The 14,445-nt window shown below is 37.1% G+C and overlaps 1 protein-coding gene across 12 annotated transcripts in view; it reads left to right on the forward strand.

The window, feature by feature from the left end:
* BLTP1 (bridge-like lipid transfer protein family member 1) overlaps nucleotides 1-14,445 on the forward strand; it is a 125,014-nt gene that overhangs the window by 9,559 nt on the left and 101,010 nt on the right. For all 12 annotated transcript variants that reach the window (XM_056358447.1, XM_056358456.1, XM_056358513.1 and 9 more), the window contains exons 3-8: nucleotides 2,302-2,418; nucleotides 4,224-4,302; nucleotides 4,967-5,031; nucleotides 10,392-10,578; nucleotides 11,732-11,813; nucleotides 12,442-12,635. In XM_056358447.1, coding sequence (XP_056214422.1) covers nucleotides 2,302-2,418; nucleotides 4,224-4,302; nucleotides 4,967-5,031; nucleotides 10,392-10,578; nucleotides 11,732-11,813; nucleotides 12,442-12,635 — 724 coding nt within the window. The remainder of the gene's footprint in view (nucleotides 1-2,301; nucleotides 2,419-4,223; nucleotides 4,303-4,966; nucleotides 5,032-10,391; nucleotides 10,579-11,731; nucleotides 11,814-12,441; nucleotides 12,636-14,445) is intronic.

Raw genomic sequence — 14,445 nt, forward strand, 5'->3', positions numbered from 1 at the left:
GTTAAACTTACACATTTCTTTTGTCACAGAAGCGTGGGTAGAACTACAGGAAATAATACAGTTCATCCCCTTTTTCTGTGGGGAGAATGACCTACATAAAATTATGCAGTTTTAGGGAGCTGCTGATCTCTCGATCAACTCTAAGAAACCACCTGATATTTTAGAAACAATGCCACAAACAACAGAAAAAGCTGGGTAGCCTCCTGTTACTATGAGGTTTGGATAAGAAACATATTAAAGTAACATTTATTAACTGACCCAATTTCAACCAGCCATTCCTCCTTTGCTTTCATCTGTTGACCAATGGCGTCCTGTTATGAGAAAACAAAGAAGGAAGTCAGTAGTTTCTTCTGAATCCTGAATCAGCTAACTATTGATCCCAGTAAAAGAGGTGATGCATTCCAGAAGTGAACTTGCTCCTCAAAGAGCTGTTGCTCAATTCTAGAATAATTTCTAAAAGTTGCATGCAGTAAAACTTTCCAAAAGTAATTTCCAAAATGTGATTTCCGTGAAGAGGCTTTTAAAATCAAGAATGTAATTATGAGTTGAATAGATTTTATGGGATCTGTTGCTTAATAGTGGAGACTAAATTTAGTGAGGGGAAAGAAAATGCTACAATTTGTGTCAGAGATGAGACTAGTGGTAAGGCAGCGGATTAGGACCATTGTGCCTGGAAACTGCACTAGTCTGCTGTTTTTTCTGTGTATGCCACCTTAAGAAGGTACCTTCTTGGCTTTGGTATCTCGAAACTAAGTGTCTGGTTGAACTCTAATCTTAAATTAAGTTTTATTACTGGAATGAGGGCCTTTCAGCGTGAGTCATCTCACCTTTCTCCCTACATTCATAGAGGATCAGCAGTGAGTATCTTACTCATTTGAAAGCAAGGGGAGGTAAACCCTGTCCTTGGAGTGTGCCCTCACTGAATACCAAGAGCAGTTTCTTTCCTGGGGAAAGAAACTTTTTTTTTTCTTTCCTGCCTTGTTTCTGTGTAATCACCCACGCAAATTTGATTTGTTTTACATGCCAAGCAGCTTACCTGCCTAAGTCTATGAGCTGCTTGGATTTTGGCCACACCGGATCCATTTTCCAGTAGGGAAAAGGTGGAAGTTACGCAAGTTTTTCTCTTTTACCTTCTCATCTTTCAAGAAAGCACAGGTGTTGTTACAAAGCAGTGGAGCATCCCACTGCAAAAAAATTAAGGGGCAGTAAAAGGACAGCTTGGATTTTTTGAATTTTTTTGTTGGCTTTTTTTTTTCTTTTTTTGAATAACCATCTGAACTCTGCAGAGTGAAGGCATCATACCCATATGCCATTCTGCACTTCCCATTTCCCATAAAAGGCACAATAAAACTGAGTTTTTCAGTATGAAGTGTACACATAAGTGAAAAATTTCTCTTACAAAGTTTGGTTAGTATAATGAGTAGAGATACCTCAAATACAAAACCTCCTTGCTTTCCCACTCCGCTCTAGGTGAAACAGAATGGTAATTATCAGTAAAGTCAGTAAAAACTAGTCCATTCTCTGGCAGTCCCATTCCTTTTGGGTTTGTCCTTCAGGAAGGTTTGAGAACCCTTGTAGTCAGAAATAGGTTACCAGCTCTTAATCAACTAAAGTAAAAATTACTTTGGGGATTAGCAGACCTATTTTTTTATTTTTTAAACATATTTCTAATCGGATTGCTATTTTCTTTTTTTCCTATCAAATTCCGTGCGTGAAGTGTTGACAGATTTCTGCTAACCCAAGGACTGGTACATTTCTTTCAGGATACAGCAGCTTAGGAAGTGGTTTCAGATGTGATAATGTTTCCTGTGCTAAGATGTGAAAGACTAGAAATTTAAGTTACGGGAGATGAAATGTAGCGTGACTTTAGTGGTGGTATATTTTTAGGGTATTTTGAAACAAATGACCATGTGAGATAATGCATGTTATGATTTGATCTGTGAAATTTTAACTTCTTGGATGATAAGGGATGTAATGAAATAATGAAATATATGCCTTTTGCATATATTTCCTCTGTAGAACAGTTGGTTTTGGTTTGTGGGGTTTTTTTTATATTGGGGAATAGAAAAGCAGTGAAGAATCTGTATTTTTCTGTACTTCCCATTTCCCCTTCTCCCCCCCACCATCTCTTCACACCCTTCTTTACACCGTCACTCTGAAAACACACACTAAAGTGTCCCATCAGTTTCAAATTTTTTTTGAGAGTAGGAAGAACACTGTTGTGCTTTATAGTCTTAAGAGGTAAGGCTTTTATCTGGGTCAGCATAGTTAAAAAATATGTTAATTTTAATCTTTCAACAGCGACAATATTGTCTTGCGGATGGATTATCTACCTAACTTATTATAATTCCCGGAACATTGGACTCATTTTAACACTGGTTCTTAACAGATTGTATAAACATGGCTACATTCATATTGGTAAGTTATGATTACCGTAATGCCGCTGTTTATCTACTGCTTTTTATTATACCTCAATTTCCTAAAAACTTGAAGTAAAATCAAAGTGTTCCTTTGTTATAGTAATTTGAAAATGGTTAGCATGGATTGAATTTAAGAAGAAAAAAGTTCAATGTCATGTTTGAGGGGAGGATTCTTGGCATAGGTGGAACCCCCCCCCCCCTTTTTAATTGATGTCTTTTATTATTTTATATTAAAGTTCACTTGGCAGGCTTTTTTAATGTTCAGTTCACTTTTTTCTGGTCTGTATACTTTGTGTACTTAAAACATGTACTTTTTCAAAGCCCTATAACCATAGTGGTTAGTATCCTAAAAGGAGAAGCTTGACCTCCGTCCTCCATGGAGCCTGCCTGATCCACTTCTGAATTTGCCTTATAATTCCGTGTTAAGGTGCAGCTTCCCACTCCCCCACACCTTTGAGGCTGGTTATACAGCCTCTAAAGTGAGTGTAGCGACCGCTGGAGTGGACTCAGAGGGGCACAGTACAGTCTCAAGCCTTGACTCCCTGTTATGGCAGTGTCCTTGCTTCCTAAATAAGCTGTCTGAACAACTAACGTTAATCCATACTGGGACTGTGATTATGTAGAATTTATACTGGCTAGAACATTTGCATCAAATCCATTAACTTTTCTTTTTCTTTTTTTTTTTTTTTATCTTTTAAAACGTTTTTGAATAAAACAGGTCAGTACAAATCACTTGGGCACTCGCCCACATTACAAAAATATCTGGTGCTGAATCACAGAGGGCTCTATCCCACAACCTCACTCTGATGGCACTTTTAATTTTCTTTCATTTATTCTTCCATGCCTTCTTCTGTCTGCTTCCCAGAATAATGATGACTTTAGTTCTGGATGTTTTCTGCAACTATTGATCATAAGTGTAGTGAAAACTTAAAACCAAAAAAAATCCTACCCATGCTTGCCTGCCAAAGAGACCCCCACAATAATTTGCTTGTGTCCTCAAGAATTTAAGAACTGTAATCCAGATCACCTTCAAATCCAGCTTTTTGAACAGCAATATAGATGAAATACTTACTGGCTGCTACACTTGATCTGTAGGCTTTTATTAAAATTTCTGTGTGAAACTGCTGTTAAGTAAAGACAGATGGACATAGCTGACCAAATATGTGGTGTTCTTTATAAACTTAATCAGTAAGAAGAGTGTAACATTAATTCTATGATTTACAGCTTGGCTTCAATCAATTAATGTTGATTTTTATTTTTTTTTTTTTTAATCATGGTTTACTTAACTTTCTGTGGATGAGGTGAGAAGCCCTAGGAAAAATATGGGCTATTACATTACCTGCTGGTCGTTTCACGCTTATTAATCCTTCCTGCTGTAAACATGACTTGTCATAATAATTGGAATAAAAATGTTATAGCCATTGAAAATTTGAAAAATTTGTCAAGAATCTTTATTTCTCTTAATTACAGTCTTGCATACAAGGGCTTGGTACTGTCAATGTTCAAAATGGCTTTCCTAACTCTTTTCACAAGCTTCACAAGGCACCTGAGTGACTAGTGTGTCTCAGGGTACTGGTTGTATTCTTGGGTGGTGCCAAACCCAGCACCTTTTAGAGCTGCATCCTTTTTGTCTTGTATGTTCTGAATCTCTTGACTTCCCTTCTTGTCTGAAAGTCAGTGTGTTTTCAAAGGGAAGACTCAAGATACCCAGTAAACCTGTTTTGTACTATATTCCTCCTGCTCAGAAAATAAAGCATTAACAAATTTAGGCTAATGTCTGGTAAACACTTATTTCCACACCAGGTTCCTTTTCGTTCTCTGTGCTGTCTGGAAAAGTCATGGTTCGCGAAATCTATTTCATCACAGAAGACATGTCTATCAGGTACAGGTTTCCAAGGGAGTCACTCTTCTAATAGTGATTTGAAATACAATAAATGCGTATGTCTAAATAACACATATCAAAATACTTTCTTGCAAATGAGCAGTAAATATATTTATAAATGTTAAAACTGAACTGACTCTTTTGATTATAGTATTGAGATGTGTTTAGATACTTGTTAGCTCGTTTGCTGTTTGAGCATTATCAATTGGAACTGGATAAGTTGTCCTTAATATTTGTGAAAGAAAACACTTCAGAGTTTGAAGGACAGCAATTTTTTTTCATTAATGTCTTTCACTCCCTCACGCTCCTGCTCTTAAATCTGGAAGATTCATTTTGGCCAAGTAGTTTGCATTTATTTACTGGAGTTGAGAATAATTTGTTTCATGAACTGCACACAGCAAATAGCTTGTAATTTTGATTCTTACTCTTAAATCTGGAAAGCCTTGAGAAGGCAGTGGGTATGGGGTTTTATAAGTTTCACCTAACATAATAATTGTGTAGTACTGTACTGTATGCTTGCTGCTGTAATGCTTTGTGCTTTAATATTGCTTGTCCACTACTGCAGCTGCAGATCTCTGCACTGCACAAGGCAACATGTTGTGCAGCTGCATATAGGATATTGCATTAGCACTCTCTTTTGTTCTATCTAATTTATTTGATTTAGAATTCAAGATGGGTTTATCATATTTCGCTGGTGGAAGATGTACAACCCTAAGCAGAAACAGCATGGTAAGTTTCTCAAAAAGATTTCAAAGTTTAAGTTTACAGGTAGCCTGCAGAAAAATACCTCCTTTGCACAATTGCATGCGTGTAATTGATCTGTTAACATGTACCTGAAGTACATTGAATCATCAGAAGGTATAGGGTTTTTTTACTAGTTGATCTATGTTAGTAGACTAGAGCAACACAGTGAAATAAATACAGGATTCATTGCCAGGGACTTGAACCCTGCTTAATACAAACCATTAACCTTAATAGTAGCCTTCGTTAGCTGTAGTCTAAGCACAGTTGAGCCTGTTTTCAAGTTTTAGTGTTGTGATGTTAGTGTTTTAGTAAAAGTGTTATAGTAGGGGATGTTCTTTAGTACTGGATGACCTTGTGTCTTGATGACATCTGTGGTCATAAAGTGAGGAGGTGTGAAAAATTAATTTCTTTTTCCTCCTTATCACTGGCTGAAGAATGATGATTAATACCAGATGCAAGAGATTAATTGTGTCTGCGGAAAACACTGTGAGAAAACATAAGTAGCCTAGTGATGTGTGCTTAGTCATTTATAGGATTAGAATCTGGTTGAATGAGAGGTCCTGCCTCTCTTGACTTCTGAAGCATTGCAGCTCCATTGCTAATTCAAGGAGGTCCAGAAATAGCAACTGTCTGCACTTGAGGAGGGCACTGATTGAGAGGCTCATTGAACTTTGGAGGACTTCTCTTCCCCCCCCCCCATCTCCCCTTTGGAAGTGGCCTCTGATGGTGTGAAGCCTCTTAAGCTTGTCATCAAGCTTGTACAGCTGCTGCTTTGTCACTACCAACTCAACAGTGGTAGGAGTACTGCATACATGTTATGCAGATAAATAAGAGGTACCATTCAGAGTTGCTCACTTCTTTTTATTGAGGCATTATTAAGCCTCTGAGATGATAGGACACAATTCAAGTTCTTTATGCCGTAAGAAGACTAATTCAAAAAGTGGCACCTAGTCTTAGAGTTAATTAGATTTCTCCAACCACAGGTTATTGTCCAACAGGTTTTCATAGAATTTGCTTCATCTGCTAGTTAAAACGTATTTCTCTAGTGGCTCACAGAATGAAAAAAAGGAATTGAACTTAATGCAATAAAGATAGTTGTGTCTGTCTTTGATGCTGGTATTTTTGCTTGGCAGTATTGCAAGGTTTTAACCTTTTCTGCTGGCATTTAAGACCGCATAATTAGCGTACAAATAATCCAAGTAACCAAGGAGGTCAGAGGTGTATAGGTCTGACAGCAAAGTAATGTCAATAAAATACTCTCTTAAATAATTACTTGTTTTCCTAGGAAAAATAACCTTACTCAATTTACATTTTGATTATTTAGCAGAGATGCTTTCGGTTTTAACCTTAAAGGAAAAATAAAATCTTCAGTGATTCTTAATTTATTTTACTATATTCTTCCCAATACTTTTTAACCTGCTTGATTGCCACAGAAATACCTGTACCTGATCAAATGGCTGATGATATACCGCATCTTAGATGTATGTTTTGTTCAAGGATTACTGCTTTACAGCTGTTACAGGGAATGATTGGAAAACCAGCTGTAGCTAGACATTACTGATGCATACCTTTGTTTCAGATCCTTCATAAAATAAAAAAAGACAAAATAGAGCTGAGATTTTCCTATAGAAAAACACAGAGGCTGAATCAGGGCTAGTAACAATTTAAAAATCCCACCAGATTCTTACAAAATCACAAGACCTAAATATTTCAATAATTTTGCTTGGAAAAAATACATCTTATGAAGAATTTGATATAAGCAATAATAATTAGTTTCCGAGTGTTTTAGTGGTTTTGGTTTTAAGTTCTGTAATTGAAATGCAATGTGTCCTAACAATAGTGTGAAACAGAACAGGAATGGGATTCTGTTTTTCATAGTAGTGATAAACTTAAAGTCCTGTTAATGCAGAAATAATGTGACCTCATTCTGTTTTATTTTTTTTCCTGAGACATATTCAGAGTGTTAGAGGAGGGTTTTTTTGTGCACAAAGGGGAGACCGGTGAGAGCTCCTGAAATACTTAAAGGCCTTAATAAGTCAACTCCCTTTCAGGTCATTTCAGGTGTTCTTGACATCACCTCTTTGCTAAAGGGCTGTACTCGATAATCCAGTTTTCAGTGGTAAGATTATTAAAGTTAAGTGCCATTACAACTGTACATAAGGAGCTGAACTTCAGCATTGGGGACATGTTAAATTTTCTAAAACCTATCTTTGTTTGTTCGAATGTGTACAAAGCTTCTATGTCTCTGTCTTGTGAAGGAATGTGCTGAAGTTAGTGCAGGCTCATATGTTCCCCACTGAGCTTGTGGGAGGAGAATGACTAGAAACTAATTTGTATATTCAGAGGTTTTAGAACCAGAAAGGGATTTGATGTTCATCCAACCCAGTCACACAAGTTGTAAAGTTTTCCCTGGAAGCGAAATAAGTGACCTTTTATAAAGATTGAGTGATGATGAGTATTTGACATGTTCAGTAAGTGATGCCAAAGTAAAATGGTTTTTAATGCTAGGATTTACATACTTAATCTTGATAAACTTCAGCTTCCAGGTTGTTACTCCTGTTGGTAAGAAAAATGCAGTGTTGTTCCACATGCCAACAGAATATGTTCATGTGTTATTGGAATATTTTTCCCTGATAATTGCTTTCTAATCACATGGCTTCTTAGCTTTCTTCCTGAGGAGCTGAAGAATGTGGCAGTGCCTGCCAGTCGCTGCTGACCTGCTGAGATCCACTGACTTTTGCAAGTCTTATGAGGACACAGAAAGAAATAAAAATGGGGCGCAGAGCTTCATCTGAGGTTTTGTCAGAGAACAGTGAAGGTTATTAGGCAAAAGAGGGGAGAACAGTTGCGTTCACTGCGCTGTGTGTGATTTGCAAAATGGTTTATCATGTACTCTTCCTGTTGAACTTCTGGTGGTCAATATGTGTTTATGATCAAAGGGTAGATTACAGTAATGGATGCTAGGAAGTGTCACTATTAAACCTCTGTGTCAGAAAAAGGAAAAATGAAAATGCTTTGCATCCTTTTTTGGGGTTCTTTGGGTTTTTTCCCCATGTTCTAAAACTTAGAGAAGTATTTTGTTACCATTCTTGGCTTGTACTGTAATTTAAGGATGCTCTTCATAAAGCCTTAATCAGAGTTCCTTGCATAAGAGAAGGTTTGAACCACAAAAAGTTTGGGTAATGATTATTGATAGCATGTAGTGAAGTTGCATGTGTGTGTGTGTTTTTGTTTTTTTATTAAAGTTCCCCAGTTTGACCTGGCAAGTGCAATCTGTTTTTCATTGTGGCACTGTGTTTGTACTAAGCTTGTCATAGCAATGTTGAAAGAATTTCATACAAAAAGTCAAGCACGTGGGTTGTCTTTTCGAGTGTTAAGTTCAATCATACTGGGACTTGAGAATAGGTTTTGTACATACTTGAGAAATGAAAGTGGTTTAGGAACACAAGTTGGAGGATTGTGTTGTGAATAGGGTGTACCCAGATGTCTTGGCTTAGGTGCCACAGCAGTATTAATGTTCATGTTGTAAAACTATATAGTATAGTTTGTGTGGTACTATTTGAAGGGGAAATACTGTTTTGAGAACCAATTCCACTACTTTTTATTGTTGGGAGTGACTTGTTTCATGTTCCCATTAGGGCTTATTTAGTGGGTATGTTTATGTTGAATGGTTTGGGTGGGTGCGATGCAAACATTTTAATAAATAATAAAGAAATAAATAATACATCTTGACTGAACTCTGTAGGATGCCAGTGTTAAAACCTTGGCTACGTTAATCACCTTGATTCCAACAAATCTTGATAAAACTTCAGTATTTTGCTATCAAACTGGTAGTTACTGTTACATAACCTATATATGTACTTCTTTTGCATCATTTAAGTATATGACATTCAGATGTACTTGTCTCTTTTTCCTTGCATTTTTCTTTTGCAAAAGTGTCTTAGGCAACAAACTTGGTGTGTGGAAGTCAAATCTTATTTTTGTTACTAGGAGAAAGAGGTAGTTGTCTCTTTAAATCTTCTTTAAAGAAATTAATTACTACATATGATTTCATTTAGTTAATGAAGTCTAATGCTTGCCTCCAGGAATTGAAAAATTAAATTTATTTGTTTTCTTGATGATACTGAGATCTCCCAGGTGAACTATTGTGTATCCCAATCTTTGTCCATCCTTTGCCTATATCTTATTGATGCAAGTTAACATTACCAACAAACAGATTTGATAATGAGCCTGTTTCAGTTCCTTCCTGTTTTTATAAACGCACTAACTTTTTTCTGTCTCCTGTTCAAGAAAACTGTGATGTCAGTGCTTTCTGGAGACTTGCAATGCATTCACTTCTTTTTTTTTTGTTTAATAATTATATGGAAATTTCTGGTAATTTAGCTGTGAGGGCTAAAAGATGCGTTGCTGTTGTATTGTATAGATGTGTAACAGTGGGGGACAGATAAGCTTGATAGGAAAGAGGATGCATTTAATAAAGCAGGTGTCTATAAGCTTTGGCTCTTGGCCAGCTGCATTTCTTCTCTTGACCCTGGCCACAACAGCAGTGGTGTTTGCTCTGACTTCTTAATTTATTGTGTCTGTGGGAAATGTACCCACTGAGTTACAGATTGGGGACTGCTGTAATAACCGTTGATGCTTCAGCTTCCTAAAGTCTGTTTGACTTAGACCAGATTGGGTTTTAGAGCAGCTCAGGTCTCTTGAGTGAACGTGTAATGGGCACTCTTTCAACTGGGTAATTAGGGGGAAATTGTGTGAGCTTTTTCCTCACATTAACTACATAATTAGGTCATACTATCTAAGGCAAAAGTATGTCACAAACAGCTCTGTATGCAACCAGCAGATGTTAAACTAGTTTTCAAGTATCAGAGAGTCAAGCTGATATTACAGTTAAAATTTTAATTTGTGGATATTTTGACCAATTGTGCAAAATTAGTATGCTTCTTGTGAGTTCTGCATATTGGTGTTTTCTGTTTCTCTGCAAAAGAAAGCTTTTTCCCAGTTCAGGCCTGCTGTACCACAGAGCTTGGCTAGAAAACGATTTGGGTTTTGAGACTGAATTGGTCTCAAGTATTGATGCCTGTACTAAAAAGCAGAAGTTGGCACAGAGGCTTCTGTGCTGTGCATCAAGAGGGATTCTTGTTTGGTTTTATATATGAAACTGAATAAACCTCGTTTACCATTTTCTGCAGCTCATGCCTGGGTTTATTTTTGGGTTGTGACCTAAGGGTGAAATACTTTTTGGTTTTGTATTTTGTATGCAACTGTGCTCCTTACCAAGTTTTATTGATTTGCAAGGGAATATTGGAATAGAATTGGAAACCCTTTTCGTACTATTTGTTTAGATCCAAAGGCAGAAACACGACTGTATATTATGGTGAATGACTTTGAATTTCATGTGTACAACCGTTCTGAGCTTTATGGTCAACTTCAAGAACTATTTGGATTGGATCCTACAATAATTCCAGCAAAGAAAGATGATGAAAAAGCACAAGTAAACGGGAGGCAGAGAACACATACCAATCTTGAAAGGTAAATTATTATTAATTTTGCTGTTTTGTTGATGCTTTGCTCTGAAGTGCTGAACTGATCTGGTAATGTTTTGTTAACATAGGCTCTGGAGGCCAAATGGTTAAAGTGCAGCTGAGAGAGAAATTGCAGCAATGAGCCTGACAGTCTAAATCATCTTCCTTTCCTCGGATTCCTACCGTGATAATTAAAAAACACAACCAAACAAACTAAACACTCTTTGTTTAATGATCAGAGACAGGTTGAAAAAAATCTATTTGAAGTACAATGTGGAAAGGGGGCATGTGTTGAAGAGGGTTAAGCTTGCAGAATAGTAATGGTATTGCTCAGTAGAAGTAACAGCTGCTGAAGACATTCAATAGACAAAATGTGAGGATCTACATGGTGTTGGGAGGACTTACTGGTTTCTAACCTTTAAACTCAGTCTGATTTCACAAGTTGTATTTCTAGGGGTGTGTGTTGGTGTCTAGCTACACAAACCTTCTTGTTTCATTCCTCTTTTTGGGGTACTCGGGAAAACATGAGGTGTGTCTTTAAGGAGTTCTACATGGCTTATGTGTCATGAAATCAGACGCTCAATAATAAGCCTGTCTTTGGGCAGAATCACACCAGACTGATTTATTGGCAGGAGCAGAGAAGATCTAATGAGACTTGAGTCCTTCCACTGCTGCTGGCCAGGCCAGTACGTGTTACTGAATTAGTGGGCAGCTGCAGGGTGCTGTGGCCGTTCTGAATTGGAGTAAGGGCTGTGCCTCGGAGCCAGCCTCTTCACGTTTTCATCTTATGCCCTTGTTGACAGGTGCAGGAAGAACTTTGGGCAGGATGTGTCTTGGGAAATGAAAAATCCCACACCTAAATAGGAATATTTAGAACAGACTTTTTTTTTCTGAACTGTTGCTGAGTGTTAGATGTGGCATGCTTGTTTCCTACCTGTGTCGGCTCAGCGTACCAGCACCCAAGCTGTAGCTGCCTGTTCCCTGCTGTTCCTCCAGGCCCTGGAGGAGTCAGCAGTAGTCTGCTAGCAGGTCACTTACAGGAGGCGCCCCTGTGGGAAGGAGTGCTCCCTGGGATCTGTGCACTGAAGACCCCTAGAAGAAAAAGTTAATTAGTTCTGCTGCAGAAAAGACAAAATAATAAAACCCGTTTTTTCCTGTAGTGTTAAAGTAAAAACAGAATCTCAAGACCCTTCTTCTTCATGGAGATCGCTTATTCCAGTCATTAAAGTCAATGTGAGCACGGTAAGTGAAAAGACCCTGATAATGAAAATAGTTAGCAGTATATGTTTAAAAATCAAGCTTGCCATTCATTTTTCTTACACATTCTTTTGGAGTTTTTGTTCTCCTTCATGCTTTAACAAAGATTTAAAATGATACCACCAGCACTTCTCTGACACAGTCACAAATCCTGCTGGTGCTGATGGAAACATGGTTATGTTCTCTGTTTTGGGAAATACCTGTGTCTTAGACTTGTAATGATTTGAGGAATATCACCAAGTAATTAAGCTTGGTAATGCATGTTGTATGATGTGTGGTGTGTTGAGTTTTTGGGAGGTGTTTGGGTTGGGGTTTTTTCTTCTTTTTTCTTTTCTTCCCTGCATTTTTTAGTAGAGGTATTTGGACATGTTCCTTAAAAGTTGATGTTGCCTACCAGAAAAACTAGGAAAACTATTATGGAGGTGACAGGAGATAGAATATTGAGAGTTTAATGTACAAGGTAGTATTTTTAGGTATGCAGAGATTATGGCCAGGATTTTTGTCCATAGTCTTCATTGGCATATGGCCAGTTAAACTGCATTATTACAGGTCAACATGTACATATATATAAGAGCAGTGTGTAATGTGTAATTGGGTTTTCTTTTTGATTTAGGGTCGCTTGGCATTTGGGAATCATTATCAGCCACAAACACTTTGTATTAACTTTGATGATGCTTTTTTGACATATACCACAAAACCACCTTCGAGCCACCTTGATCAGTTTATGCACATTGTGAAAGGAAAATTGGAAAATGTTAGAGTCATGCTGGTTCCAAGTCCAAGATATGTTGGTCTTCAGAATGATGAGTAAGTTTTGGGTATTTTTATTTACATATTATTTTATTATTTATTTTAAGAAAATGGAGAAAAGAATGTTGGTTGTGTTTCTGTGACTTTATTTTTCTTAGCGTGTTTGGATGGTTGGTGTTTTCTACCACTCTGAAGGTTTTAAATGTTGGGCCTTTGAATCTTTGAAACTATTTTATTTATGGAGAAAAGCACTGGTTTTCTATCTCTTTAAAGATTTTTTTTTTTTTTTTGTGTGTGTTCTGCTCTGTGATTAATCAGGGAATCTTCAACTAGATCAGGTTGCTCAGAGCCCTGTCCAGCCTGACCTTGAATGTTTCCAGGGTTGGGGCATCCTGCATTCAACTTTTATTTTCCTTCGTTCAGGTGCTGTATCTGTACACAGGCTTTGACAGCAATACATTTCTAGTACAAATACAAGGTTTAAAGTGTTAACTTCTGTAGAGCTGATTTGCTTATGGTTTGGAAAATAATTTGAAAAAAAATGAGCAAAAGCTGCGCACTTGTTATGGTAGAAATCATGTTATCTTTTGAAGACAGACTGCTGATTCTTTTACCTCTGTGTATCCCACATAAGCAGGGTTATGCAGCTCTAATGAGCTGAATGGCAGTAAGTTGAACAAAAGAAAGGGTGCTTGCATGAAGTGATTTGACACTAGGATTCTTGTTTTATTATACTTTAACCAGCAAGACATTTATGTGCATACTATGTTAATGTCCCTGACTGATATGGTATGAACATTGTAACCAGAATTTTCTGCATTATCTTATTTAATGCTTGCAATGTTACATATTCAACAGATAATTTGGACAAAACTGCTGAATTTTGGAGTCTTTTCACAGACATTATTTGCTCAACAAAAAATAAATAATGTATACTACCCTTGGGCAATTATGTTTATGATTATACCTATTCTATACCTCTTAAGCAACAACATCCAGAGAATGAATTACAATTTTTGCAAATAAACTCTTATGTTGTTTGCCTGTACCTTAATTGGCTTTGTATCAGCCAAATACTGCCTTCTATCATATACCTTCATAGGTTTTCAGAGATCATTCTGTGGATGTGTACAGAATCTTACTCTTCCAACATGACGACAAAGGAAATTTCTCAAACTAATATTGAAAACAAACAAGATTAAAACAGAATAGGATTAAGATACTCAAACTATTAGCTTTTTCTCCTGCTTCCGCAAAGTATTTTCTCTTTATGTTGTCACCATCCCTTTAGCTCCTGATGGCTGAAGGATGGCATTTGTGCAGAAAACATGCCCTAATTTCCTGGGTAGATTCAACAAATGACCCAGTTCACTGGAATGGGGAATATTTCAAACTTTAGAGCCTGCCCTCTTGTGCTTCTTTGGCTTAAAAATGAAGCTGGGTGTCTTAACTTTCAGAAATTCCTGCAGGCAATACACATATAAAAACCAGCTAAGTGACTTGATGAAATTTCTTACAGACTGGCTAATCGATACAAACATCAAAAACTCACCTTGAAAGCTGTCATATTATATTACAAACAGACATGTCAATGCCTCCATCACTTCTTGCAAAGAAATCCTCTGAAACCCAAGGAAAAAAAAATTGTGCTAGGAAAAGCAGATCAAAGGAGAACAAGTTTGGAAAGCAGTGACTGAGTCAGCAGGCTCAAAATGGAAGTTTAAGATAAGATATTAGGAAATACTTTTTAATGATGATGATAAACTCATTATCATTATTTGCTATTATCAAATTAGGTTTTGCAAATGACTTATGTTGGAGTTTCTAGGGTTCTACCACCTCCACCAGCTAAGTCTGGCAAGGTGAA

Source organism: Falco biarmicus, chromosome 1 (genome assembly GCF_023638135.1).
Source record: "Falco biarmicus isolate bFalBia1 chromosome 1, bFalBia1.pri, whole genome shotgun sequence".
Taxonomy (NCBI): Eukaryota; Metazoa; Chordata; class Aves; order Falconiformes; family Falconidae; genus Falco; species Falco biarmicus.